This window comes from Carassius gibelio, chromosome A5 (genome assembly GCF_023724105.1).
Source record: "Carassius gibelio isolate Cgi1373 ecotype wild population from Czech Republic chromosome A5, carGib1.2-hapl.c, whole genome shotgun sequence".
Taxonomy (NCBI): Eukaryota; Metazoa; Chordata; class Actinopteri; order Cypriniformes; family Cyprinidae; genus Carassius; species Carassius gibelio.
In genome coordinates, this window is record NC_068375.1 from 14,146,405 (window position 1) to 14,172,142 (window position 25,738).

At 36.4% G+C, this 25,738-nt stretch overlaps 2 protein-coding genes across 6 annotated transcripts in view; both read left to right on the forward strand.

Moving 5' to 3' along the window:
- Positions 1-78: 78 nt before the first annotated feature.
- Positions 79-17,512, forward strand: LOC127995677 (transmembrane protein 248-like). Of its 2 annotated transcripts, none has more exons than XM_052591891.1 (7): positions 79-348; positions 4,453-4,611; positions 5,281-5,566; positions 8,488-8,638; positions 10,266-10,449; positions 14,997-15,140; positions 15,268-17,512. In XM_052591891.1, the coding sequence occupies exons 1-7, from the start codon at positions 346-348 to the stop codon at positions 15,286-15,288; spliced, it is 948 nt and encodes a 315-aa protein (XP_052447851.1). In that variant the 5' UTR covers positions 79-345; the 3' UTR covers positions 15,289-17,512. The 2 variants fall into 2 exon arrangements, with proteins under 2 accessions (XP_052447851.1, XP_052447850.1); XM_052591890.1 differs by having other exon boundaries at positions 83-348; positions 15,234-17,512.
- Positions 17,513-19,616: 2,104 nt separating this feature from the next.
- LOC127995703 (double C2-like domain-containing protein beta) overlaps positions 19,617-25,738 on the forward strand; it is a 211,153-nt gene continuing 205,031 nt past the window's right edge. For all 4 annotated transcript variants that reach the window (XM_052591892.1, XM_052591893.1, XM_052591894.1 and 1 more), the window contains exons 1-2: positions 19,617-19,919; positions 25,519-25,609. In XM_052591892.1, coding sequence (XP_052447852.1) covers positions 25,533-25,609 — 77 coding nt within the window. In that variant the 5' untranslated portion in view covers positions 19,617-19,919; positions 25,519-25,532. The remainder of the gene's footprint in view (positions 19,920-25,518; positions 25,610-25,738) is intronic.

A 25,738-nucleotide genomic window follows, 5' to 3' on the forward strand; every position in this document is an offset into this window, starting at 1 on the left:
AGCCTCCGTATTGTAACATGAGCCAATAGTAGGACTCATACTTGTGTTAAGCCCCGCCTCGCGTGTGCGGGGCGTGCGTAGAGAAGTGAAAGTAATGCGATTGGTTCGGCTGTTTCCTAAACACGGAAAACATCTACAGCCAGTTTCTGTCAACCAGCTGCTCGCTACAGACGCACAGGCAAAATAAAACCGTGTTTTGAGAATATAGCGCACCTGCAAATAATGGGAAGGAGTGGTGTGCACTCTTATACCGCTGTCAGCTGTGTGTTTGTCGCTCAGGCCCGTTAGGCTCGAGTCTGTTAGCGTTAGCCGCCTGGAGCTGTCGTTCACACTCGCGGGGGCAAGATGGTGAGTTTGAGATTTCCAGCTTGTTTTGAGTTCATCGCTTAACAGGACGTATTTGTGTGGTTTGAGATGTTTGTATAACGCATAGCTGCTCGCGTTGCATGTTGCCGGATTGAGCTGTTATTGTGAGAGCAATTAATACGTGACGCTCACATCGCAGCTGGATGTTGGCTGTGTCAAAACATAGTGAGTAGCCTGCCTTTTACTATATTTAACGGTGTAACAGACTCGCCAGTGATGCTCCACAAATACGTCCTTGATAGATAGCTCACTGGGGTTTGACACACAGCCGTCGTGTAGAATTGACAGCTCGATATGAGCTGCAGACTATGACTAAGAGGAAGAGATTCAGGCCATCGTCGACAGTCTAATAAGACAGTCTGAGCAAATATGATACACGCCTAGGAAGCATAACCTGGTGTATCTGCTGGTTAGATCCCTGTCTGAGAAAATAGGGTTGCAAATTATATGGAAGTTAACGATTATTACTTTAATTAATTTATATGTATTTAAAGTGGTTAATATTAGGATGAATGTCAAAGTCATTTATATGTGCTTAACTTCCTGGTGGCGCTATGACTTTAACTGAATCAAGGTGTCTTCAGCCAAGGACTTTTATCAAACATGAGAAGTTTGGTGCAGATTGAACATTGCATGTTTGAGTTAGTGTAAAACATGACATATACTGTTGCCAACAGTTGACACTATGATTATATAACACATTTAGATGCCTTTAGATGTCTTCAGGACAGGACTTTTACCAAACAAGAAATTTGGAGCAAATTGGACATGGCATATTTCAGTTTCAGTCATTTCCTGTTGCCAGCAGGTGGCACTGGGACTATTAGTGAACATGGGCATGTAGATCTCTTCACGTAAGGAGTCTTATCAAACGGTTGGATTCTGGGGCAGTTATAACAGTATAATTTTCCATAGTGAAACAACGGATTTTATCAGGCAGCCATGAACACGCACTTTAACGAAGACTCAAGATCTTCGCAATTTAACATCGCAAAGATCTTTAGATTAGACTGACCAACTATAATGATGTCATTAAATCTCTAGGAGGAGTTCGTTACGGCATAAAATATGCCACTTCCAGTTGGCAGCTGGTGGGGCTTTGACTACAACTGAGCATGGGCATATGTTTTCAGGACAGGACTCTCATCAAATATGTGAAGTTTGGGGCAGATCAGACAGACATTGTATGCCTGAGTTATAGCAACTTCCTGTTTAATGGCGAATCATTGAAATTTGTCAGGCCACCAGGGACACACCCTTCAACGAAAATTCAAGATCTTCACAATTTAGCATCACAAAGGCCTCACCACCAAATTTGAAGATGACTAGATTAAAACTGTAGGAAACTGTAGGAAATGGCAAAAAATTTGTAGAGGAAATTCAAAATGTCTGACTTCCTATTGTGTTTAGGACTGTGCTCCAAGATTCATTTTTGTAGGTATTGGGATGTCACATGCATGTACCAAATTCCGTACACGTAGGTGAAAGACCACAGGAGGGGCGCTTCTTTGAAATTTTATAGGTGTTGCTTTCGAGCCATTTTGCCACACCTAATTCTGAAACCCATATCAGACTTCAATTTTTTTTAATAAGTTTTGTGAGTTTTGGAGCATGTTAAATCACTCAAAAATGTGATTCACTCTGGAGAAGAAGAAGAAGAAGATGATGATGATGATGATGCCTGGGCCCTAATTTAAGGATTGTCATTTTTGATTTCATGGTGACTTTAAAGACTGACAGACACGGTAACCATGATCAATGGGTGTATGAACAACTATGAGAGAATTAAGCTTTTTTGGGGGGGAAATTATTTTGTATTTGTAACAATTTGGGATTAATAAATAACTGCAGAAACATAAAATACACCATATACATATTCCATCAAAATGAAGAAGAACCCAAGACAATTGCAGAAGTAAACATACCTTAATATAAAAAAAAAAGAATTCTTGATAAGTGTGTGTGTGTGTGTGTGTGTGTGTGTGTATGTGTATATATATATATATATATATATATATATATATATATATATATATATATTGGTATGTGAATCATAAGGTGCTTTACGCTTTTTTTTTAAATTCTGATTCTATTTTTACTTTAGGACTCCTATACTAGTTATGAGGAATAAATGTTTGTAAAATAAATACTTACCTCAAAATTCTGTTGACAATACTTTTATTATAAATTCTGGTTAAATGGCAAATATAGGACCTAACAAATCAGAGATACTATTTATGAATTTTTAATAAAAAGTCTGTTTACACATACTGTTTAAAGGTATAGCCCAGTTGACAAAAAATATTACCCCCTAAAAAAAAAAAAAAATATATATATATATTAAATATATATAATATAATATTATATATATATAATATAATATTATATATATATATATATATATATATATATATATATATATATATATATATATATATAATGTCCTGGCTCTTCCAAACTTTATAATGGCATTGAATGGTGGTCAAGATTTTTAAGCAAAATAAAGTGCATCCATCCATCATAAAAATTGCTACACATGGAATCTATGAGTTTGTGAAAGAAAAAAATCCATATTAAAACTTTATAAACCCGAAATCTCTAACTTCCGCTAACTGTTGTATGTGCATTTATAGGCTACGCCTACATCATACACTGGGATGCCACTGTCTCGTGAATGCGAGTACGAGAGTTAGTGAAAGCTAGAGATTACGGTTTATAAAGTTTTAAATATGGGTCTATTTCTTACACAAACACATCGCTTCACTTCAAGAGGAATTTATTAACCCCCTGGTGCTGTGTGGAGCACTTTTCATGATGGATGGATGCACTTTATTTTGCTTCAGAATCTTGACCACCATTTAAGTGAGTAAATCATGAGGTAATTTTCATTTTTTTGGTGAACTATCCCTTTAATGGCATTCCACAGACATTTAGAGGTGGCATATTTGTAATCAGTAGTTGGTCATAATTATATAAACTTACACGGATACCAAAGTGCAGTAAACTTGAAAACTATATTAAATCTAAAATATTTTGTGCTACAAATCTCCCCCAATTAGAGAACCATGACAAGCAAGTCAGCTTAATACAGCCTTTGTTGATCAGAATGACAAATTTTACAAAATGGGATTACAAATGCGTAATTTTATAATTCTTTTAAAAATATATATTTTTAAATATATGTCTATAATTATACGTCACTCTCTGAATTATGAGATCATGTAATGAAGATTGCATGTCCAAGAGCCATTAATGGAACTTAACATCACAAGAAAAATCTGGGTCCAATATAAAAAAAAAAAAAAAAGATTGATTGTTGTTGCCAATTTTATTTTCATACTCAAAATACAGCATTTCGGATGGAAATGTATGCTTCAGTAGTAATATTTGGTTGTGTTACATATGTTGCATAATGAGCTTGTAATCCATGCCGCACGTTTGTTTCTGCAAGTTAAAGAAAAATAAAAACCGGTTTCTAGATAGTGGCAGGTTTTGGATGATGGTATTGTCTCCTTACACTTTTTGTTAAGTCATTCAACCGTTGTTTGTTTGAGCTTGTTCTAGTATTTGTGTGGGGTGTGTCATTTCTGCTTGCATTTCTACCCTAAAATGTTTGACAGTATATCTGGTTGTTTTCAACATGTTTGAGTTATAGTCCTCTAATAATTTTTTTGCTGAAATAATATTTATATTTTGTAATTATTGATCCATGTTGATATTGTGGTTCGGAAGAAAGACTTAGAATCAAGATCTGCCATTGACTAATGTTTAATGTACATCTGTCTTAATGACTGTAAAGCAAGTTGTGAAACTTCACAGTTCAGCTCTTGTAATACACTGAAGTGAAGAGAGAACAAATAGACTAATAAGAACCAAATATTGACTTGGAGCCATATGTTAGTCCTTAGCAAACCTTTGTGCCTTACAGGTAGGATTAAGAACACAAACCAGTTCTTATTCAGAAGATAACAGCAGTTAATTGAAATTTACTGGCGTGTGATTCAGTGCTAGTGAACTCGATGGCAGTGTTGATGTAGGTGGAAGTTTCCCTAAGCTTGAGAGACTTCTTTTTCCTTTTTATTGCAGGTGATGTTGTTGAATCCACTGGAGAATCTAAAGACCTACATAAGTAGCCGTCCACCGCTGGTCATTTTTATGGTCAGCGTCAGTGCTGTGGCTATCGCTTTCCTCACTATAGGATACTTCTTTAAGATCAAGGAGATTAAATCACCTGAAATGACTGAGGTAGGGAATAACTTGGAGTAACCCGAATGCATGAGCGGTGATCCTTTGAAAATGCTTGAGAACTTAATAATTAGAAGTGTTATTTTAGTATTATTTTTATACTATTGTAGTATTTATTGATATTTTTAAATGAAACTTTTTATACTTTGTTTTCATTTGAATAGTTTATTGTCATTTATTTTTTTTATGTAATTTTTATAATTCTATATATAGCTTTATTTTCAGTTTATTAGTTGTAGTAATTTTATTTTTCTTTAATTTTAGTTAGTCATCAAACAACATTTTTTCTTTTTTTGTTGATCTAATTATATTTTATTTCAGTTACCGAAAATCAGTTCTACTGTAATAAGTTTGCAGTTCCTTGATGGGAAATTATATATAATTATATATATATATATATAATTATATATAATTTCCTTTCCATCAAGGAATTAATTTAAAATTAAATTATTTAAAAAATACAAATTGTATCCAAAATAATGTAGTAAGTTATTTCAGCTTTGTTTTTGTTTTTTTTGTTTTTTTTTTAAATAGTTTCAGTTAATAATGACAACACTGTAGTAGACATACAGGTATGAGAATGCATTAATATTGATCATGAAATGCTGGAGATAAACCTGGAATTGGAATTGATGACTTTTTGTAAATATTTTTTTTGTTTCCCTCTAGGATTGGAACACTTTCCTACTCCGGTTCAATGAGATTGACTTTTGCATCTCAGAAAACGAGACCCTCAAGCACAACTTGAATGAGTCCATCTCTCCAGAGAGCACAGTGACCAGCAGTCAAACCCGATCCAGCACCCAGTCACCACCCCTGCTGGAGGACCCGGGTCAGATCAACATCTCTGTGCCCATCACATTGACACTGGATCCGCTGAGGCCATTTGGGGGCTACTCGCGCAATATTACCCACCTTTATGCTAGTGTGCTTGGGCACCAAGTTGGCCTTGCTGGTATGTCTCGATTACTTTTTTTTTTTCCTGTGTGTGGGTTTTCAGTGAAAATTTAACTTGGATGTGTGCCGTATGATAAAATACTTCCATGTGGTCATTGATTTTATCAGCTTTATTTTTTTTTGCCGTTTCCCAACTTGCAAATTTGTACTGTGCACTAAGTTTGCAGTTCCTTGATTAGAGATTACCTATGTTTGAGTGTGTACAGTTATATCCTTCAGTGGGGAAAGATCATTAAAACACACTCATGTTTAAATAACAATCCTGAAATCATAGATGAAATCTGACAATAATGATATCATACCTTTAGCTTCTTCCATCGAAATCATGCTTAAAATAAAATCGGTCTGGCTAACGTATATGTGTGCTTTAAAAAAAATGGATTTTCAAGATGCAAATCAGTTCGAAAGTTATCATACTGGCCCATCTCTTCCTTATGCTGTGTCTGCTGCGCCATCATAAAATTGTCTCGACCCACAGAACATGAACTTAACGTTCTGATTCAAATTTATATGTAAAACAGCTATGGCACCTTCTCTGTGGCATACAGCATTTTATGATTGAGTTCATTTTATTATATTTTCCCCTCTCCCTCTAGAGAAAAACACAAACCCAGACTTCTGTTACACGTTGAGCATTTTCCCGGTGGGCCGATGCACCAAAGAGGCCGACAGAACTTTTTAATTTTTTTTGGCCGAGGACCATCACGCAGGGACAGCGAGCAGCCAGTGGCCCATTGGTTTGTCTCCTGTATTGACAGTGAAAGCATCCAATCAAAATGCACTATAGACTGAGCAATGAAGTATTTTGCTCCGCCTATATAAAGATTGCATCACTTCTTCCTCCTAAGCTTTTCCCATGTTTTCACAGCAGCTTCATCAAGAACAGTCTAGCTCTGCGGTGAGGGATGTGGGCCAAAAAGCCAGGCAGGAGGAGGAGAGAGTAGGCGAATCTGTAAAGTGCTAGGGACTAACTAAGGAGGCATGAGTGTAGAATATGTAAACCCTTTTTAATAAAACATAAATTTGTGATTTTTTTTGGCCAAGTCAAGTGTGTTCATAGAGGTTTCCATGAGCCAATGCGAATAAAGCTAGATTCAAATAAAAAAGACACGATATTTGTCGGACCTGAAGTTTTATTCTTATCCAAAACAAGACGTGATATGATTGATACACATAGGCTACATATATACACTACCAGTCAAAAATGTTTAGACCGTAAGAAAGATCCAAAGATCAGCATTTATCTGAAATAAAAAGCTTGGCCAAGTGGTTAGAGAGTTTGACTCCTAATCCTAGGGTTGTGGGTTCGAATCACGGGCCGGAAATAACACGACTTAGGTGCCCTTGAGTGTGTGTGTATGTGTTCACTGCTCTGTGTGTGTGTGCACTTTGGATGGGTTAAATGCAGAGCACAAATTCTGAGTATGGGTCACCATACTTGGCTGAATGTCACGTCACTAACTTACAGTGCATTCAGGCTATACATTTTTTACCAGTATGTGTTCCCTGGGAACTGAACCCATGACCCTTTGCGCTGCTAACGCAGTGCTGTACCACTGGACGGTAATTGTTTCTCATGTGGTCGTCTGTAAAAAGAAATTTACATATCACCTCGGTGATAAAACTCATATATTCGGATGGCGATCTGTTCACAGAGGAGGAGTGAGTTCTGTGAACCTACAAACCTGAGAACACGCTGCTCACATGACCAGTCACGTAATTATCTGCTGTAAATAATATTTATTTTATTTACAAAATACTTATGTAAAATGTATTCTTATTATTCTAATTATATTTAATAAAATATAATACTATTTATAGTTTGATTATTTAAATTTCCTGTTCAAAAGGAGCACTATAGTAAGTTATAATTGTACGCGATAGTTATGTAGCTAATATATCGGTTTATAATACACATTTTAAAACTGTATTGCATACCTGCTGCTCCCATAATAAAGACCCATTTCAAATGTTTATGCACTTTTCTCTTTCTGCTCCCAGTTGCTGTGAGCAGTTATGAAGTATTGTTCTTTTAAATACTTTATAGCATTTCAGAAATATGTATGCAAATTACACCGAAGTAAAAAGTTAACGTACCTTACGGTGTTCGGGAGTGCTCAAAAAGGGGTTAAGCACTGAATTTGAAGTGACTTCTTGTAAACTCAGAGATGTGGATTCGGACGGCAATTTAATTACCACACGACCTCGGTTTTTGTCAAAAAACATTAACGTTAGGTAATTCGGCCAGGGATTTTTACGGGGGTGGTGAGAGGAAAAACACCGGCATCTCTCTCTCGAAGTGGCGGTGGGCCGGCTGGACCATAAAATGCCAGGGCCGATTTTTTTTGTCCCAGTCTAGTCCTGACATTGTGTTGTGGGCAGTATTAGCTGAAAAGGCATTCAAGGATGTCTATCATGCAGTATGATGTATAAATGTATGTTATGCTCAACGAGGCTGCATTTATTTGATGAACAAAGTTTGAAAGAGCAGCATTTATTTGAAATGGAAATTTTTATATTTGTAAATCTTTTGTAACAAATGTCATCACAGTAATTTCACTGATGTTACTAAATAATAGTAATGTACGACATATTGTGATTACATTTATATCACTTCTCAAACGAGAAAGCCCTAGACTGCTGTAGTGAAATTTACAGTGAGCATGTTTAGGAATTTATGTCAGTTAAACAGATCAGATTGTAAAGTCGGCGCTGTGATGTTTGTTCCCTCTCTCTCTCTTTCCTGGTGTTGTGACTGAACATGGTCCAGTTAAAACAATGGTCCATTGTGCACAAAGGGATAACAGTGGGAGAGAGGCCGAGCTGAATACCTTCTAGATATCACTTGCAGGCACATCTAAGCTCCCTTTGTTTTGCAGAACATGCTGACACTGTGTGGGTGTGTTTGTGTCATTGAAGGCAGAGAGGCCCATGAAGAGATGAACATCACTTTCACTCTGCCAGTAGCCTGGAGCTCCGATGACTGCGTTCTGCATGGTCGTTGTGAGCAGATGGTCTTCAGCACCTGTCTGACCATCACAGCAGCAAGTAATGTCTTCCCAGTCACAGTGTAAGTGTCCATACAAACATATGTCCCAAATCACCTCAAACTTTTTTGTGTATACATCTTACTTCTATATCAGGATGTCTATCCACTTGTCTTCTGTAGGGTTGCAAGGATGCTGGAAGATTTTAGTAATATTAGTAAATATTGATAATATTTGTTCTAGCATTCAGAAGGAAAGCTCTGGTTCACTGTAAGTTGAGCCAGATAAGTAGATTTGGATAGTTTAAAATAATACAATCTTATATATAGTGTATATGCATGTTTTAGTTATTTATAATATGCCTGGTATGATGGGCTTTTTGTAAATATATGGGCTTTTTTGCTGTAGGTTCTCATCTATTGTGTATTTTCTCTGTTGATTTGCTCATTTGTGTGCTGAGAAACCAAGACATCCGAAATGAGTGTTTAAAGGGATAAATCACCCAAAAATGAAAAATTGCTGTTAATTTACTCGCTCTCAGGCCATCCAAGATGTAGCTTTTTTCTTTAATAGAATGGTAAAGAACATTTTTGTTTAAAGTTTAAACCATGGTCCTTGGTGATTTAAGTCAATGGCTTCCAGCACTTGAGTCAAAAAAGCATAGACCGGTGAGACAAAATGAATACCTGTGGCTCCTGTTTGTCTGATGAAGCAAAACAATTGATCTGTGCAAGAAAAATGAAGATTATTTACAACATTTTTCCCTGAAATCCATAGCCTCAGGCAAACAGTCTGGAGTTCTGTCCAGTTTGCAAACAAATCATTGTTTTGAACCGGTTCTTTAAAGTGAAATAGATGAACCAGTTCCCCTAATTGGACTCAACCATCTGAAACAATTTGCATACCATATATAGCATATATGATTCTGGTTTTTGCCAGCTCATTCAGGGTTCCAGTTACTCCAACAGTACACTGAACTGAGGACAAGGAGTTGATGATACAAGCATGCAAGAAACAAACACTTAAAATGAAAGTTTTATGGTTTCTTAGTTCATGTAAAAAGGCTAAGTTGATTAAGACTATTTAAATTCACTTTATATGCTTTAGACATGTAACATCCACATTTCACATTATTGGATTTTATAATATAATTGCATATATGTGACATCATTGCATGATTTCGTAAACAAAATCGGTTATTTGAACCAGTTCATTGAAGCGAACTGTCTGAAAGAACCTGCTCACAGAAAAGATTCCTTGTTTGAATTGAATTACAAGTAATGTTTAAAATGTTAATTTTCTTGTACAGACCAATTGTTTCGCTTCATCACACCTCAATATATTGTCAGGAGTCACAGGTATTCATTTTGTCTTGCCTAATATGCCTTTTTCTACACTTAAGTGCTGGCTACTGACTTGCATTTTACGAATCACCATGGTTCAGCTAAAAATCTTCTTTACTCTTCTACTGAGGATAAAATATGGTGAGTAAATGACAGCTGGGTAAACTTTGGGTAAACTATTCCTTTAACTGACACAGAAAGCCAAAGCAAAACAAAAGGACCATACACAGAATGCACATAGTAGACTTGTAGCATAGTGCAATTTTGTGTTACGTAACCGAGGCTAGTTTTTATTTTAAGGGTCTTAATTGGAGTTTCCTTCATCTAGAATGATTAATTCATGCCTAGTTTTGATAATCCTCTGCAGGCAGCCTCCTCACTGTGTCCCAGAGACCTACAGCAATGCCACATCCTGGTACAAGATTTTCACCACAGCACGAGATTCAGACACGAAGTACACACAGGAGTACAACCCGTTCTGGTGTTACAAAGGTGCCATTGGGAAAGTGTATCACACACTGAATCCCAAGCTCACTGTCATCGTTCCAGATGTGAGTTTTTCAGCAATGATATTTAAATGTCTGTGTAATTTACAAATGCCTTGTGAAAGTACGGGACTAATGTATATGTATTATACCTGGTATTACAATACAGTTTCCTGATCACAAGTGGTCAGCCGAGCCGCAATACTGTTTAAAAAAAGTTGCCAGCATTTTTGATCATTTTCACAAAACGTTACTTTATTATACGCTTAGTTTCCGAGGTGATAATATAACATTAAACCTATGAAAATGGTTTTAAAAAGCAAAAGGCACCATAGTTTTATCACTTTACCGCGCTGACCTTCTTTTTTGGAGTAACTCTGTAACTGTGATAGTTTAGTGAGTGGGTAGAAGACATGAAACGATGCGAGGTTAGCTGCATTGAAAACAGATGAGGGCACATATATACAGCTCCCAATCGGGTGAAGTTCACAGGATTTTGTCCATAAAATTATAAGAGCACACTTTATTTTAACACATTCGATTTTTTTCACACACACTATTTTAACTTAAGTGCTGCAAGCCATGCTTGTTATCTTCTTTCATTGTTTATGCAAGGCATACAGCGCCAGTCACAGAAAGATTTGCTGGTACGCAAAACAAGTACTTTACAGGAACGCCTTAAGTTTATTGCTGTTACTGTGGTACCCAAGCAACAGTACAGTTCAACCCTGAAAAGGTTTCAGTTGAATTAATTTAGTCTATCTGTTGTTGTTGCTGCTTTATCTGAGTCTGAATGTTATGATTGGCTCAGAGTACACCTCTTACGTCAGCTCATACCGTTAATCTCGTTCTGTGTTCACAAAGAGCACATTACCAGTAATTTACTGGCCATGTTACAACTTCTCATACCAGTAAATTGCCAGAACGAATTAACAAGTATTTTTGAAAAGGTCCTGTTCACACATGATCTCTTAAAATAAATTTGCCGATAATTTACCAGTGAAGACTGTATGTGTGAAAGGGGCTTAAGTTGTAACTTTAACATGGTTTTTATGCTTGTCATTTCATGAAACATGCTCAGATCGTGGAAAATAGCACATCATTAATTACAGCAGATTCTCACAATTAAAATTAGTCCAAATAATCCATTGCGTCTTTCATGTGTAAAGAACCTAAACCCATGAATTTAATAAATCAGTTGGAGAGTCGTTTTAAACAATTAGTAAATGTAAAGTAAAATCTAAAAGCCAGCTCATATACTTTATAACTAGGTACCATTTTAAAGATTAGAAATTCAGCTTTCGAATGGATCCAATCATTTTGATTCAATGCCAGAGTGGACTGCTGGCGGGCGCCTTGAAGGGCCTCACAGAGTAGAATGAATTGTTTGGGGCTTTGACTAAACTTGAGCAAGGCATTTATTTTGGTGTATGACACTCAGAAAAAAATAATTTCAAAACTGTCAAGGGCTAAGAAAAAGGCTACCTTGGTTCCAAATGCTGTAACTTTTGATTTTCATGATATCATCACAAAATGTAATTCACATAGATGTCGGGGAATTTTTCTCTTACATTGTTTCTTTCCTGAGATATTGAAATACTGAGATATCAAATGGTATCTACCTTTTGACTGTCCTTGCTATGTCACTCAGAAAACAACAGTTTTTAAAATCCCTTTAGGGTGTCAATGGCTAAACAAAAAGGCTTTTGTTCTGAAATGCTGTACCTTTTAGATACTTTATGCTATCACCAAAAACATTCTCAGCAGGAGATTGTCCAGGTTTTTTCCTAATACTTACCTTTTGACTGTCCTTGCTACAGTTTTGGAGTTACAAGTCATTATTTTTGTGAATGTAATGCAGAAAAAAACACCCCTTCAGGGAGGCAAAAAAACGTCTTCAGGACTTAAAGGGCTAAAAGAACAACATTTTGAAGAAAAAGCTGAGAAAACTTGTTTTTTTTGTCAAAGACCATGACCATGGATTCAGAACAATGATCCAAGCATAGATGGAGTAGATCGCTTCCATCAACACCCCCAAACCTTGCACAGTCCTTTACCACTTTCTGGGGCAACATTTCAATCTGTAACATTTAATGATTGAAGAACACTTTATTTTGCATATGAATCTGGTTACATATGCGCAGAGGTGGAAAGTAACGAATTACATTTACTCGCGTTACTGTAATTGAGTAGCTTTTTTGTGTACTTCTACTTTTTAAAGTAATTTTAAAAATCTGTAATTTTACTTTTACTTAAGTATATTTTGTTTGAAGTATTGTACTTCGCTACATTTTAAAACACATTAATTACTGAGTAAAAAAAAATTATAATAATAATAATTCGCTCCCTGGAAACTACGTCAGTAAATAATGGGCAGGAGAACAAACTGGAGCTAAAATCTCAAGAAAGATGCAGAAGGGCAAAACAGGCGTTAGTGGTGCAGACACCGCTGAAAACGAAACCCAGTCATATTCTGAAGTTGAACTCGAAGGAAATGAAGTGAACCCCGGCCATATTTATGCTATATGCAGTGTAAACTGTGCTTACCTAGAGAGACCAAACTAGCAGCTTATAAAATCTCGACATCAACCCTTCGCAAGCATGTAGAGGTAAGCTAAATAATTGCAACGTTGCATTGGTGGTTAAAATTAAGCTTTGACATTTTAGCAAGAGGTTTTGCACAAATTAGCCTAAAAGACTGGTGCGGAGTGTGCGATATATCTGGGATATATCGTCTGCTATAATATCATTGTTGTTTTAACAATGTGCGCGCGCATTTACAGTGCGTTCTTTCACTGTGTGATTCAGTCTGTTAAAATGCATTTAAACGGATCACAAAATTGAAGATATAGGGGCAGAAAATTTACATATATAAATTTCATACAGTAAATCAAAATCACACAAAGAATGCCGTCTTTTCCTCCAAAAATCATCATGATATTATATATATATATATATATATATATATATATATATATATATATATATATAAAAAATAATAATTCCAAACATAGCCACCAAAGTACAGTTTTGCATCTCTGAGCAACATGACTGTTTAGTTCCTGAATGAATCAACCGTTTAAATGATTCGGTTCAATGGCAATGACTCACTTATTAACAGTGACTTGCTGACACATACTGGCCATTTTAAGTTCACAATTAAAGTATCTTTTGATTTTTTTTTTTTTTTTTTTTTTAATAATTTATTTCTTATCATTTCAAATGAGTATTCAACATTTTATGTCTTGTATATCAAAACATTATTCATGCATTTGTAACTGCAGGTTAAATGCATTCTTGTCCTGCACTAAACAGTGTGTAAATGTCTTCAGTGTGTAAAAATCTAAATGCCACTTCCGATGAAGCTTCTGCATTTCGTCTGCATTGAAAAGATGAGTTTGTTGATACTGATTTGCCTGGTAACAGCCCAAATGTCTTATTATTCTAAATAACTGATTTCTTTAATTAAAAACAACTAGTTTGATATTAATAGGCCTGTGCCAGGGGTGTCAAACTCAGTTCCTGGAGGGCCATATAGCCCTGCAGAGTTTAGTTCTAACCCTGCTCCAGCACACATATCATGTAGTTTTCAAATAAGCCTAAATGATTAAATTAGCTGGATCAGGTTTGTTTAATTAGGGTTATATCTAAACTGTGCAGGACTGTGGCCCTCCAGGAACTGAGTCTGACGCCCTTGGTCCCATTTTTGCCTCCCCATCACTGTTAAAATGTAACTAAGTAATTTTTACTCGGAGTACATTAAAACAAGCTACTTTTTACTTTTACTTGAGTAGAATATTTTTATACTCTTTCCACCTCTGCATATGTGATTTGTTTATGCTGTTTCTTCACTGTGTTTGATTCAGACATTCCATACGCTTTCATAAAATTTAGAAATTACGCCTCCTATGATCAGGGAATAAAGATATTTTGAATTCAGAAATATTAAATGATTTAAATAACTGAAATTAAACACTAAAAATGAAACTAGATCTGTCAGCAGGTGGTGGCAATTCACTGATTTTATCACTGAATGATTCATTCGATTGATTTATTCGAACGGCTGAATCATCCAGGAATTAAGCAATTGGCTGTCTTTATGAACTAACGGAAATCCATTGTAGCGACAGAAAACTTTAATCCCTGTACCCCCTGTACCATGTAACCGTGAAAAGACAGAAAGCCGGGAAAATCCAATCAATGGTGAGGCAAGCATTGTCTCATAAATGATGAAAAATCCTGTCAATGGTGGGAAAAATGTTTATATAATCCACTTGTGATCAGATCAGTGAAAATATAATACCAGTAAACACAGCCTCAGAACATCTTCGCAACAATATAGTGATTTTCTCAGAACCACCCACAACAAATTAGCATAGTGTTGGTGAGTTCTGCACAGATGAACACATGACCCAATCTCTCATTTTATTTGATTAATTTTTTTATTCAACCTGATATTTAACATATATATTTTTTTAATTGATTTGTAAATATATACTTTTTTTTATTCACCATTATAATATACCTGTATTAAAAAGTGATATCAATTTGTGTTGTGTAAAAAGTTGTCCTATCCTCACTACAATTCAAGAGTGCACTCTCTTTCCTGATAGGACGATCGCTCTCTCATTAACCTACACCTCATGCACACCAGCTACTTCCTGTTTGTGATGGTCATCACAATGTTCTGCTATGCAGTCATCAAGGGCAGGCCAGGCAAAGTTCGGCAGAACAACCCAGATTTCTGCTCAGAAAAGGTACGACTTGGTCTATGAGATGATCTGTGTGATCAGTCTGCTAGTTAAGAGAAGTTGTGCATTTGCTGACATCTTGTTGTTGTTGTCATCCAGCTTACAACAAACAAGTGCACTGTTCTTCAAACAGGTGGCCTTGTCTGCGGGATAAACGGGCTTGAAGGTGGACATCTGAACCGAAGCATATCGGAAAGGGAAGTGAGAAAACTACATGTTGCCTACTGAACCCAGGAGAAGGGTGCAAAAAAAAAAAAAGCTCTGTGAATGCATTACTCTGCAATGTTGGGTCACTCCAACCAAAGATTTTTAAGTGCCTGTATCTACTGTGTAAATAACTATAGGACTCTTAAATTCAGTACAGAAGCAGTCTGCCTGAGCTTCCCCCTGCACCCTGTACCATCCTGTATATGTTCAGTATACCCAGTATCAACAGAGGACAGTGCTTGACTAGAGATGTTCAGATGGGCAAGATCACCTCCACTTAATCCGATCCCTTTTCACGCTTGCTCTCTGTGTTCTTGATCAAAACCCTTCCCGTTTGATTTCTCTGGAAGTGACCTTTGCCTTGTCATTCCTCTCCTGTCTTTGTCTTAGCCAACTCTTTCATATGTGTCCAGTGCAGATTCTGCAGTGGCATCCTTTGATTCCTCTTTGAGGACAGGAAGATGGGTGGATCTCTGCCATGTACCGTGATCAACCTGCTTGTCATGATCTTCAGACGAGTTCTTCTAGAGATAACCGCAGGCTTCTGTATGACACGCTGCTTTTATCATCGGAACCCATGGTGGTTTTATTGTGAACATGTCTGAATGAGATTCCGAGTGGATGTTGATGCAGCGCTCGATTTAAATTCCTCTTAAAGGCAAATAAAAACATAAAACATCTTACTCTGAATGTCACCATGTTAGTGAGTTGAGATGAGATGCCTGCTCTTGGGTCGATGGATTTGTTTGTTGAAATCTGAATTAACACAATGATTAATGGCTTTGGCTTCATGTTTCTGAACACTTCAAATGAATGTATTTGTCAAATCAGCAAATTATCGGTCTCTTGTATGCTTAACATTGTAGTAAAAAAAAAAAAAATGTAAATCATTACTGTAGATATTTTTTGTAATCACATTACCTGTCTTTGTTTTCCAATTTTGTCCATTTCTCTACCATCCATTGTGTTGCCTTTTTAGTGTTTCGTTTCATGCCTCATTTGATACGCAAGATTATTATTATTATTTTTTTTTTTATCTGACCTGTCTTTTTGCCTTCATTTCCACCCAATGAAATGCATATCATGCATCATATCGCATGAGACATATTACGAGAGAGCACTTTACTCCTCCATTCTGTCTAGTTCAAGCTCCTATTTGGTTTTGCATTGCATCTTTGTCCTCTCCATCTACGAAGTTTCACTGCTCTTTATCAACAAACAGTTTTTAAATCATGACTTGCTTAATTACAGCCCTCTTTAAGTTGCATCAGTCACAGTTCATCAGCACTCCCCTTCTTTTGCCCTGTGTTAAAGCCCATAATAAACAAGTTTCAAACCACTAATGTGCCTTTGCACTGTCACCCATGTTCACCTTACTGTCTTTTATATTTAAAACCAGTTTCCTCCTCCTGTTCAACCTACTGTATTAATTTTGAATTGAAATAAAAACCTTACATACACCCCCCATACCCATTTCATTTCCAGTTCCGAGTCAAAACTTCAGTATTGGTTGCGAAAGAGTGGGATTCACTTGTGCATTTTCTGTTGATGTATTTGAGGGAACATGCCAAATCCATCCTACAATAACTTTTTTGATAGATTAAAAAAAAGAAAAAGAAAAGCTAAGTGATTACATGCTTTGAAACCTCTTGGAATAGCAATATCTAACTGATGCGTATGGACTTTTTTTTTTAAATTCATGTTTAGTTTCTTTTTGGAATCGTGAGAGCAGTTCAAACCATTCTGATGGAGCCTTTCTGATTGTGTGAGCGTTCTGCTTCATAACTAAGCATAATTTCTGTGATCATTAAAGTTGGCCTTTCAGTGCTGCTGGAGGACAATGGAAAATGACAACGAATTCCACGGATGCTGCCTGATGCTCAGATCATATTGATCTTCCTCCTCGTCCTTCCTTTGGGCTTGCAGCATTTGAGTGAAGTGTGTTTGTAAGTGGTAGAAGGTCCTTTCCTTGTCTGAACTTGCAGTGCACACTCTCGCCGGTTCCCTCGTGTTGGCGAGAGGCGTCACGAGCCCTTCGACTCCCCATGATGCATGATTGTAAATGTTCTACCTGCTGACCTGTTTGTATGAGGACAATCCCTCTGTTTTTGTTCTGTTTGTAGGATATTGTAGGCACATGCTTTGCTGAATAAAATCTGAGATAATACTGACTTCATGTCGTTGGTGTTTTGTCTTATTAAAGACCAATTTCATGGTTCATGTTTTTTTCTTGCTTCATGATAACTCTAATTTAATCGAATATTGTTATTTGACTAATCTTATAGATCAAGGTTAATAAAAAAAAACAATGTAACATCCATTAGTGGAAAATGGAAAGCAAAGTATTCTCGGTTTGCTAGTAGCAGAGAGAGTGTTATAAATTGTAGTGGTTGGTTGTGTGTGGAGGGCATGACAGATGCACTCCGTTCTGTTGAAGGCCATCGTGGCGTAACTAATTGTATTTTTTTGTCAATTACTTGATGCTACCGCACCTGGTTTACCCGAGGAACGAGAGCTTGACATTTCAGCATTTACTGTATCAGATGAATAAGCAACAATATACACGTCGACTAGTTTTTAAAGCATTCATTAAAGCAATTTATTGTTTGTAACTGTGCATTTGTCACACTTTTTTTTCCCCCCTCATGCTGGGATTAAGTCCGTTTTGTAGAGGTGTTATGTACAAATTTTGACTGAAAACAGCTATTGAACATTTACACTTGCTATTGACAAAAAAAAACAAACAAAAAAAAAACTTAATTGTTTGGGTATGTTGAAACTCTAAACAATAAAAATGTATTGTTCAAATATAAACAATAAAACTATAAAGCACATTACAATTCATCAAGAAAAATGGAATGTAAATACAGTAATTCACTCAAAATCTGTCAATTCTTGTAGTCAACAAATATTTTTTAATCTTTTTTGTTTAAAATTCTCCATAATAGAAAGCCATGAAAAATACACTTTTCTTTAACTTTTGATTTAAAGTCTACATTTTATGAATGTATTCCAATGTGGTTTTATTGTGTTAACTTGTTTTTTTCAATAGCTAAAATATGGTGACATTAAAATGTTGTTTGAATAATAATATTCACAATATTGAATAATATTCATTTTAATAAACATTCAAAAACACAGCTTAAACACAAACACACATGATTTTTTAATGTTTTGAAAAAAATCTCAAAGCTGCATTGACATGATTTTTTTTAATTTAAATATATATTTTAAAATGTCATTCATTCCTTTTATGTCAAAGCTGAATTTTCAGTAGTCATCTTCAGTGTCTCATGGTCCTTCAGAAATAATAAGCCGAATTGGACCTCGAGAAAAATTTTTTTATTAACATCAATCTTGAAAACCATAAGTGTGAATATAAAGTTTTGTTTGAAATGGATTTGTATTTATTTAGTTTTAACTTTTTTGGTTGTCTTTACATTTTTCTGTGAAACAAAACAAAAACAAATAAACAAAATGTCTCTCCATTATATTCGCAATATTAAAATATGTGTTAAAGATTTACTAAATATCATATTTAGCATATCTGGATGTTGTATATCCCACCCCATAGTGTTTTTCTCTAGGCCTAGGCCTGCCCTGAGGTAGAGTTTCATTAATATATCTGCATTATAGTTTCAAACTATTTAGACTAATAAACATAACTATAAACTATCACAAACTATAAACTCCATGTCTGTTTTTTTTTTTACCTCAGGGATAATAACTTATATATATATATATATAAGTATATATTGGTGGCAGAGCATGCTGTTTCCCAACTATATTTTCCCCACTGATCTATATAATGACTGGATTGCACATTGCGTATTATAGATCAGTGGTTTTTCCTCTGTGTGTGTGTGTGTGTGTGTGTGTGTGCCTGTACTTTTTTTCATAAGCCCCTGTTGCTAAGAGACCCAGGACATACACCGGCCTCTTGGCAGGTAGCACAGATGCCCACAGTTTCCAGTGTTTGTGCTTCAATATTTCCAGGTTGGTCGGTGACTTATTAATAATGAAATTTAGTTAAACACTAAACTGGTTGTACGTTCTTCACTGCTGCACTCAGTATTTTGTTTCACATCCTACCCAAGTGGACAATAAACGCACTTTTGACGTTGGCTGTATTTTTATATTTAGTTTTGACACAAAGATAGGCTCTCTTATTAATTAAAAAAAAAAAAAAAATCAAACAACAACAAAAAAAGTACACGTGTACGTCCTCATTTCACCTTGGAAAAGTGCGCGCGTTTGCCCGGGAGCGAGCACGTACTCGGCTCTCAGCATCAGCTGCTGTGGGAAGGTGTGACCTCAGATTTTCCCCTTCGCACTCATTTTACAGAGTTGTTGGAGATAAACTACTGCGTGGCTGTCCTCCAAAGAGGCCACTAAACCTCCAAGCACACGCACTCTCACAATAAACACCTTTTCACACCATTATCCACGGGATTACAGTGTTTTCTGTGACACCTGCTACATATTTGGGCGTGCGCAGCTTTAACCTGCCAATGCCAATGTTTGACAGCTGAAATAAATAACTTCTGGTGGTTTCCACTGGAAACGTCACGTCTCAAGGTAAGGCATGCTCTTGTTGTGCTTAGACCATCTGTTCTCTTGATGTTGTTTGGTTGCAAATAAAACAGTTGTTATTAAACAAAGTACGTTAAATGCAAAATCGTCAAATTCGCGGCTTAAATTCAAGCTCGCAGATATTTTAAATAGGGGTTTCAGGAATGATTAGATGATTTTAAAGCATGAGTGACAAATTACTTTGCTGAGACATTTTTGTTTCTAAGCATCTGGTGTCAGTGTGATTTTTATTGTATTTTTGAAGTAATTTCGCCCCACTTTCACACAGTTGTTCTAGTGTGCAATCACAAGTAAAGTAAATGATATTAAACATGATCCAGCTAAAGTGGTGCAAAACTTTGACTTGTTTTATCACTTAAAGCAATCTGCTTTGTATGATTTTTTGTTTGTTTGTTTAAAAAGTGTGTTTGCGCTATTTTTCTTGTAAATAAATAACCCTTGGCAATGATATTCATAGATTTGTGCACATTAAGTGTGGTTAAGTGTGCAGATACTTCTTTTTTTTTTGACCTTGAGATTATTTTATTGGCTTGAAAACGTTATTGACCCAAGTTCTGCCACTATTAAACAAGCTAGTAAAAGTTATAGGGTGTATTTAAGATACGATAATATGTAAGTAATAATATGCCAAATTTGAAGTGACAGACAGCCAAGTATGGTGACCCATACTCAGAAGTCATGCTGTGCATTTAACCCATTCAAAGTGCACACACACAGCAGGTAACACACACGAACTGTGAACACACACACACACTCCGAGCAGTGGGCAGCCATTTATGCTGCAGCACCCGGGGAGCAGTTGGGGGTTTGGTGCCTTGCTTAGGGGCACCTCAGTCATGCTATTGCCAGGCCGAGACTCGAACCCACAACCTTAGGGTTAGGAGCCAAACTCTCTAACCACTAGGCCAAAACTTCCCCCACATGTTGACTGCAAAGGTGTTTTGTCTTTACACAGACTGTCTGATGCTGCTAACATGTGGCATAAATGCATTTACACAGAAATTGCTTCTTTATACAGTGGTTTGATACTAGAGACCAAGGTGGGTCAGAGCAGGCATAATTTAGCCTGGCTTTTATGCACCATTTCAGACTTTTGATAAAGTGCAGAGAAGCCTTAACTTGACTGTGTAAAGATGTTTCATGTTTTCTTATGCCAAATTTACACTGCAGAGGTGGCAGAGAAGTGCTTCTGAAGTGCCATGTAGGTGTCTTTACACAGACTGTATAATGCTGTTCAAATTTACACTGCAGTGGTGGCACATAAGAACGTCTGAAGTGGCATTTATGTATGTTTACACAAACTGTTTAATGCTGCTCAGAAGTGGCATAAATGCATTGATAACCATACACTTTGATACTAGGGCTGAGGTGGTTCAGAGCAGGCATAATTTAGTCTGGCTTTTATGCAGCATTATGTATTTACACATAATTTTGAGCAGGCTTATAGGAGCCTTAACTGCTTTGTTTTCATATCTCAAATTTACACTACAATGGTGGCACAGAAGCACTTCTGAAATGGAATTTAGGTGTCTACGCAGACATTTGTGCAGCTCGGAGGTGGCTTGAATGCATTAATGCAGAAATTACAATTGTATACTTTCATTCTAGGGGCTGAGGTGGGCCTGAGCAGGCATAATAAATTTAGGCTTTGCCCCACTGAATTTTAAGCCAGTGCCCTGACATTTCATCCTTCCCAGATTGTCCTGCCAGGGACACATCAATATTGCATCCATGTTCTAACGATGAATAACATAATTACTGTATTTGCATTACTGTAAGGGTAGGTTTAGGGTTGGGGTAGGTGTTAATAAAGCATATTCTGATGGGTAGCATTTCTTTGTTACGCATTACGCTACCTACTGTTTCAATGGGAGGTAGCGAAATCGCAAAAGATAGCAAAACTGAGCCCTGTCTCAGTTTGGTTGCATCCCAGTCACTGTTGTTTCTTTATTCAATCACTAATAAGTGGTGGAGCAGGATGTTTTGGATGAATTGTGCTCAGGTCATGTGACCTGATCCATTGCAAGAGAGGCAGCAAACCTGATCTGAGATCAGTGTAATCAGGAGTTTCCTCCTCCTGCGTTGCCTTATTTCCTCTACTCTCACTTTCTCATGGTGAAAGACAGCCAGAGTAATGCCACTTTATCTGTTCACTTGTAAGGTAAACACTCTTTCTTTTCTGCCTATGCCTGTTTGCTAACTGCTTCTAAGTAGATTACACTTGAATGGATGACAGAATGTTGACGTCTTTAAAAGGGACCTTGCCTGGAGTCAGAGACCTGTAGTTAATGTAATAAAGACTCTGCTTATCCTTTTTCTGTGTCATTTAGAGGGAGCCAGAGGACATGGGGGTTTTCTTTGAGGGAATGGATTGGATGGATTTTTTATTTTTATCCCAGGTTAAAAACAGTAGTTCGATGAGTAAGTATTTTCTCTGAATTAATTCCATACTGGTTATCAGTCAGGGTTTTCTAGAAATAAAGTCACTGGCTTCAGTGGCTTGAGAGGAAATGCTATACTGTGAAGTCTGCTAGTGTAACTAAGGAGTTTGCTGGAGCATTTGTCATCTGTGCAGCAGAGCCAAATAAAGGGCAGGAGTTCTCATGGAAATGTAAATAGACTCTGCCTCGCTTCGATTGTGTCTGTGTTACAGAGAGAGTGACATCGAAGTGAGCAAGTGCTATCATTGACTTAAACTTGTGCACAAAACAGTATTTGTGTTTGACTACAGAATACAGAAAGTTTATCATGCATTGAAAGTCATGAATGTTTCAACATTTAATATCTTAGCAGCATCTGTTTGTTTTTTTTAAAGGGGTGGATGATTGTGATTTTTTTTTTTTTTACATTAGTTAGGTAAGGAATAAATGACGACGGGCCGTTGAATTATTAGAAAAATAATGCACACCTGACGTTTTGCTTCATGGACGCATCACCACCTCGAGTGTGCATAATTTTTTCTAATAATTCAATGGCCTGTTGTCAATTATTCCACTTACACTACAGTTACCATACCTCAAGACCTCGATCAGATGATATATTTAAAGGAATTTGTCTTCTTTTTTTTTTGTGAGTAAGATTATTTCTTCCGCATCTCATCCAATGCCTCTAATGCAGTCATTAAGTTAATAGAAAGAGAGCGAGAGAGACAGACAAACAGAGAAAGTGAAAAAGAGAGAGAGAGCTTGTGTGAATTAGGCTACCTCTGTGCGTCTCTAAACAGCGCTGTCTCGTTAGTGGGGAAATGTCATGTGTAGCCTTTAAGTAGCTACACCATATCGGCTAACTGATAAAATCATCAGGGCAGTGCTGACAACACCTTTTTGTGCGCATTTCAGTTCCATATCACTTCACAGTTAACTGTAATACGGTCAGGAGAGCTGCCTGGAACTACGTTCACCATGTTTCCCTGAAAATAATTTCACACCTCAGAACGTTCGTCAACCAATCAGATTCAAGGATTCAGCAGCAGCCGGGCACGTAGATATTCGAATATATTCGAATACATTGCAAGATATTCGATATCCGTTCAAATTAGATTTTTCTCAAAAGTGACAGCTCTAGTAGTATAATGTGTAATGTTGCTGTTTGAGCATTATCTGCAAAGTTGCAGCGCTGAAAGTTCAGTGCAAATGGAGATATCTTTAAAAATTCTGGCAGTTTAATGCCTACAAAAATGGCTGGTAAGGGACTACATCAAGCTTCTTCCATAGACAGTAAAATAAATGGACACAGCGACCCCATTGGAACTCAATTGAGACAAGTGAAGTTTTTTAGCACTTCCGTTTCTGACGCACAGACTCAAAAGAAGCTTGACGACGTCAGCAACCTGTCTGACAGATGTAAATCTTCTAGTAGCTGTGCGTGCAAACTGCCATCGTTAATCTTGCAGAGACCGCGAGCTTGAGCGGGGAGTTCTTTGGCGTGAGTGAGCAGGAGTAAGTATTCTGATTAATTATTTTGTATAGTATTTTAAAATGTAACGCCAGTACGCCATATCAAGTTAATTGCCTGCGAGCTTCTCCTCCTGTCTGTACGTTAATGCGACAGAGAGACGAGTGGTTATGACGCAATCGTTAGCCTATTTTTTACAAAAACTGTTTATACGGGGCCATAATGTAACATAGAAGGTAATGGAGCCCTTTATACATTGTCGTGTATCTTTAGAAATAAATAATGGACAAACGGAGTCTTTAAACGCCTCAGATGTAAAGTTATTCGCTGTCAAAGTGACACCAAAATGAATGGGAGTCAATGGGAATGCTAACGCAAGTGAAGTTCTGCTAAAAGATGGCAGCCCCCACCCGACTTCAACTTCCGGTCGAGTTCCTTGCCCCCTGGCTTCTTCCCAGGTCCATTACGTCACGAACCCAGATAAACCCCACCCTTGGGAACACGCAACAAAGGGGGCGAGGCCATGCTGTGCTGCTTGAGAAAAGGAAGAGAAAACTAGGGCTGAATGTAAAATTCTGTTCATATGTGAATCGCGATTTCGGTCTTCTAACGATTCTAATGGATTCACATATTTCAAAACCAATGTTCTTAATACAGTCATGTATGTGTACTGTCCAAATATATTATTTGATAAACATATTTTGGGGATTGTTGTTATACAACCCCTTTCATTTGAAAAATGTTTCATTTGAAAAATGACATGATGTCCCCATCTTTACTACTACTGCTATTTTAATTTTAACAATTATATATAATATACATTTATAAATAATGATATGTAAATACACACACAATAATAATAATAAATCTTATATAATTTGAAAAAATGATTTTTATATATATTAATTCAATAATACTCTCACAAATAGGTTTTTGTAATTTAGTTTCTTACTCTAAGAATAGTGAGGTTTCCAAATATGTATTTACATGTATTTAAATAAGCATTTATTATATATATATATATATATATATATATATATATATATATATATATATATATATATATATATATATATATATATCACCTCAGACAGAAGTCCAAAATTAATACCTATTATAGTGTGTGTTTGTGTGTGTCACACGGACACACATAATGTATGTGTGTGTGTGTGTGTGTGTATACATGTCTTGTATGTGTACTGTACAAATATATTATTTGATAAACATTATTTTTGGGATTGTTTGTTACACAACCCCTTTCATTTAACTTGGATGTAACTTATCAATTATTAATTAAATATGATCCATGCAGTACCAGAACATAGGATACAGTATAAAAAATGTATTCTGTTTATCATTAAGTGTTATGTTTGGACTGCACAATATCTCTTCGTGTTTGGTCTCTGAAACTGTCATTTGGCAGGTGTTGTTAGATGAATACTCCAGTGATCAGTTGAGCCGCGTCCTTCCCCTTTTACATAATTGAATGTAAGGTCTATCACAAACAACAGCTAACACCTGTCAAAGCCAATGAATGGCTGTGGCATTGAAGGTGAATGCTTATTATATATTTATACTAGCGCTCAGAAACAATTACATTCTGAAGGCTATTATATATTGCTTCTGTTTTTTCATACTTTATCTGATTATTCTCATAATGATTTAGACTTATCATTCTGATCTGTTACAGCTCCATAGTGAAATATGACAGAAACAATATTTGGCAGTGAGAACGAGCACTGGGTCTGTCCCAATGACAGACAACTAGCGCTTAGAGCAAAGTAAGTTTTTGTCAGTTTGTTTGAATCTGTTGCACAAACTGCATTTCAGCATGCCATTCTTCAAATCACTTAATGTAATGAGTGTGTTGGACAAGACAGTCATAATGATTAATTTCTGATGAATGATTT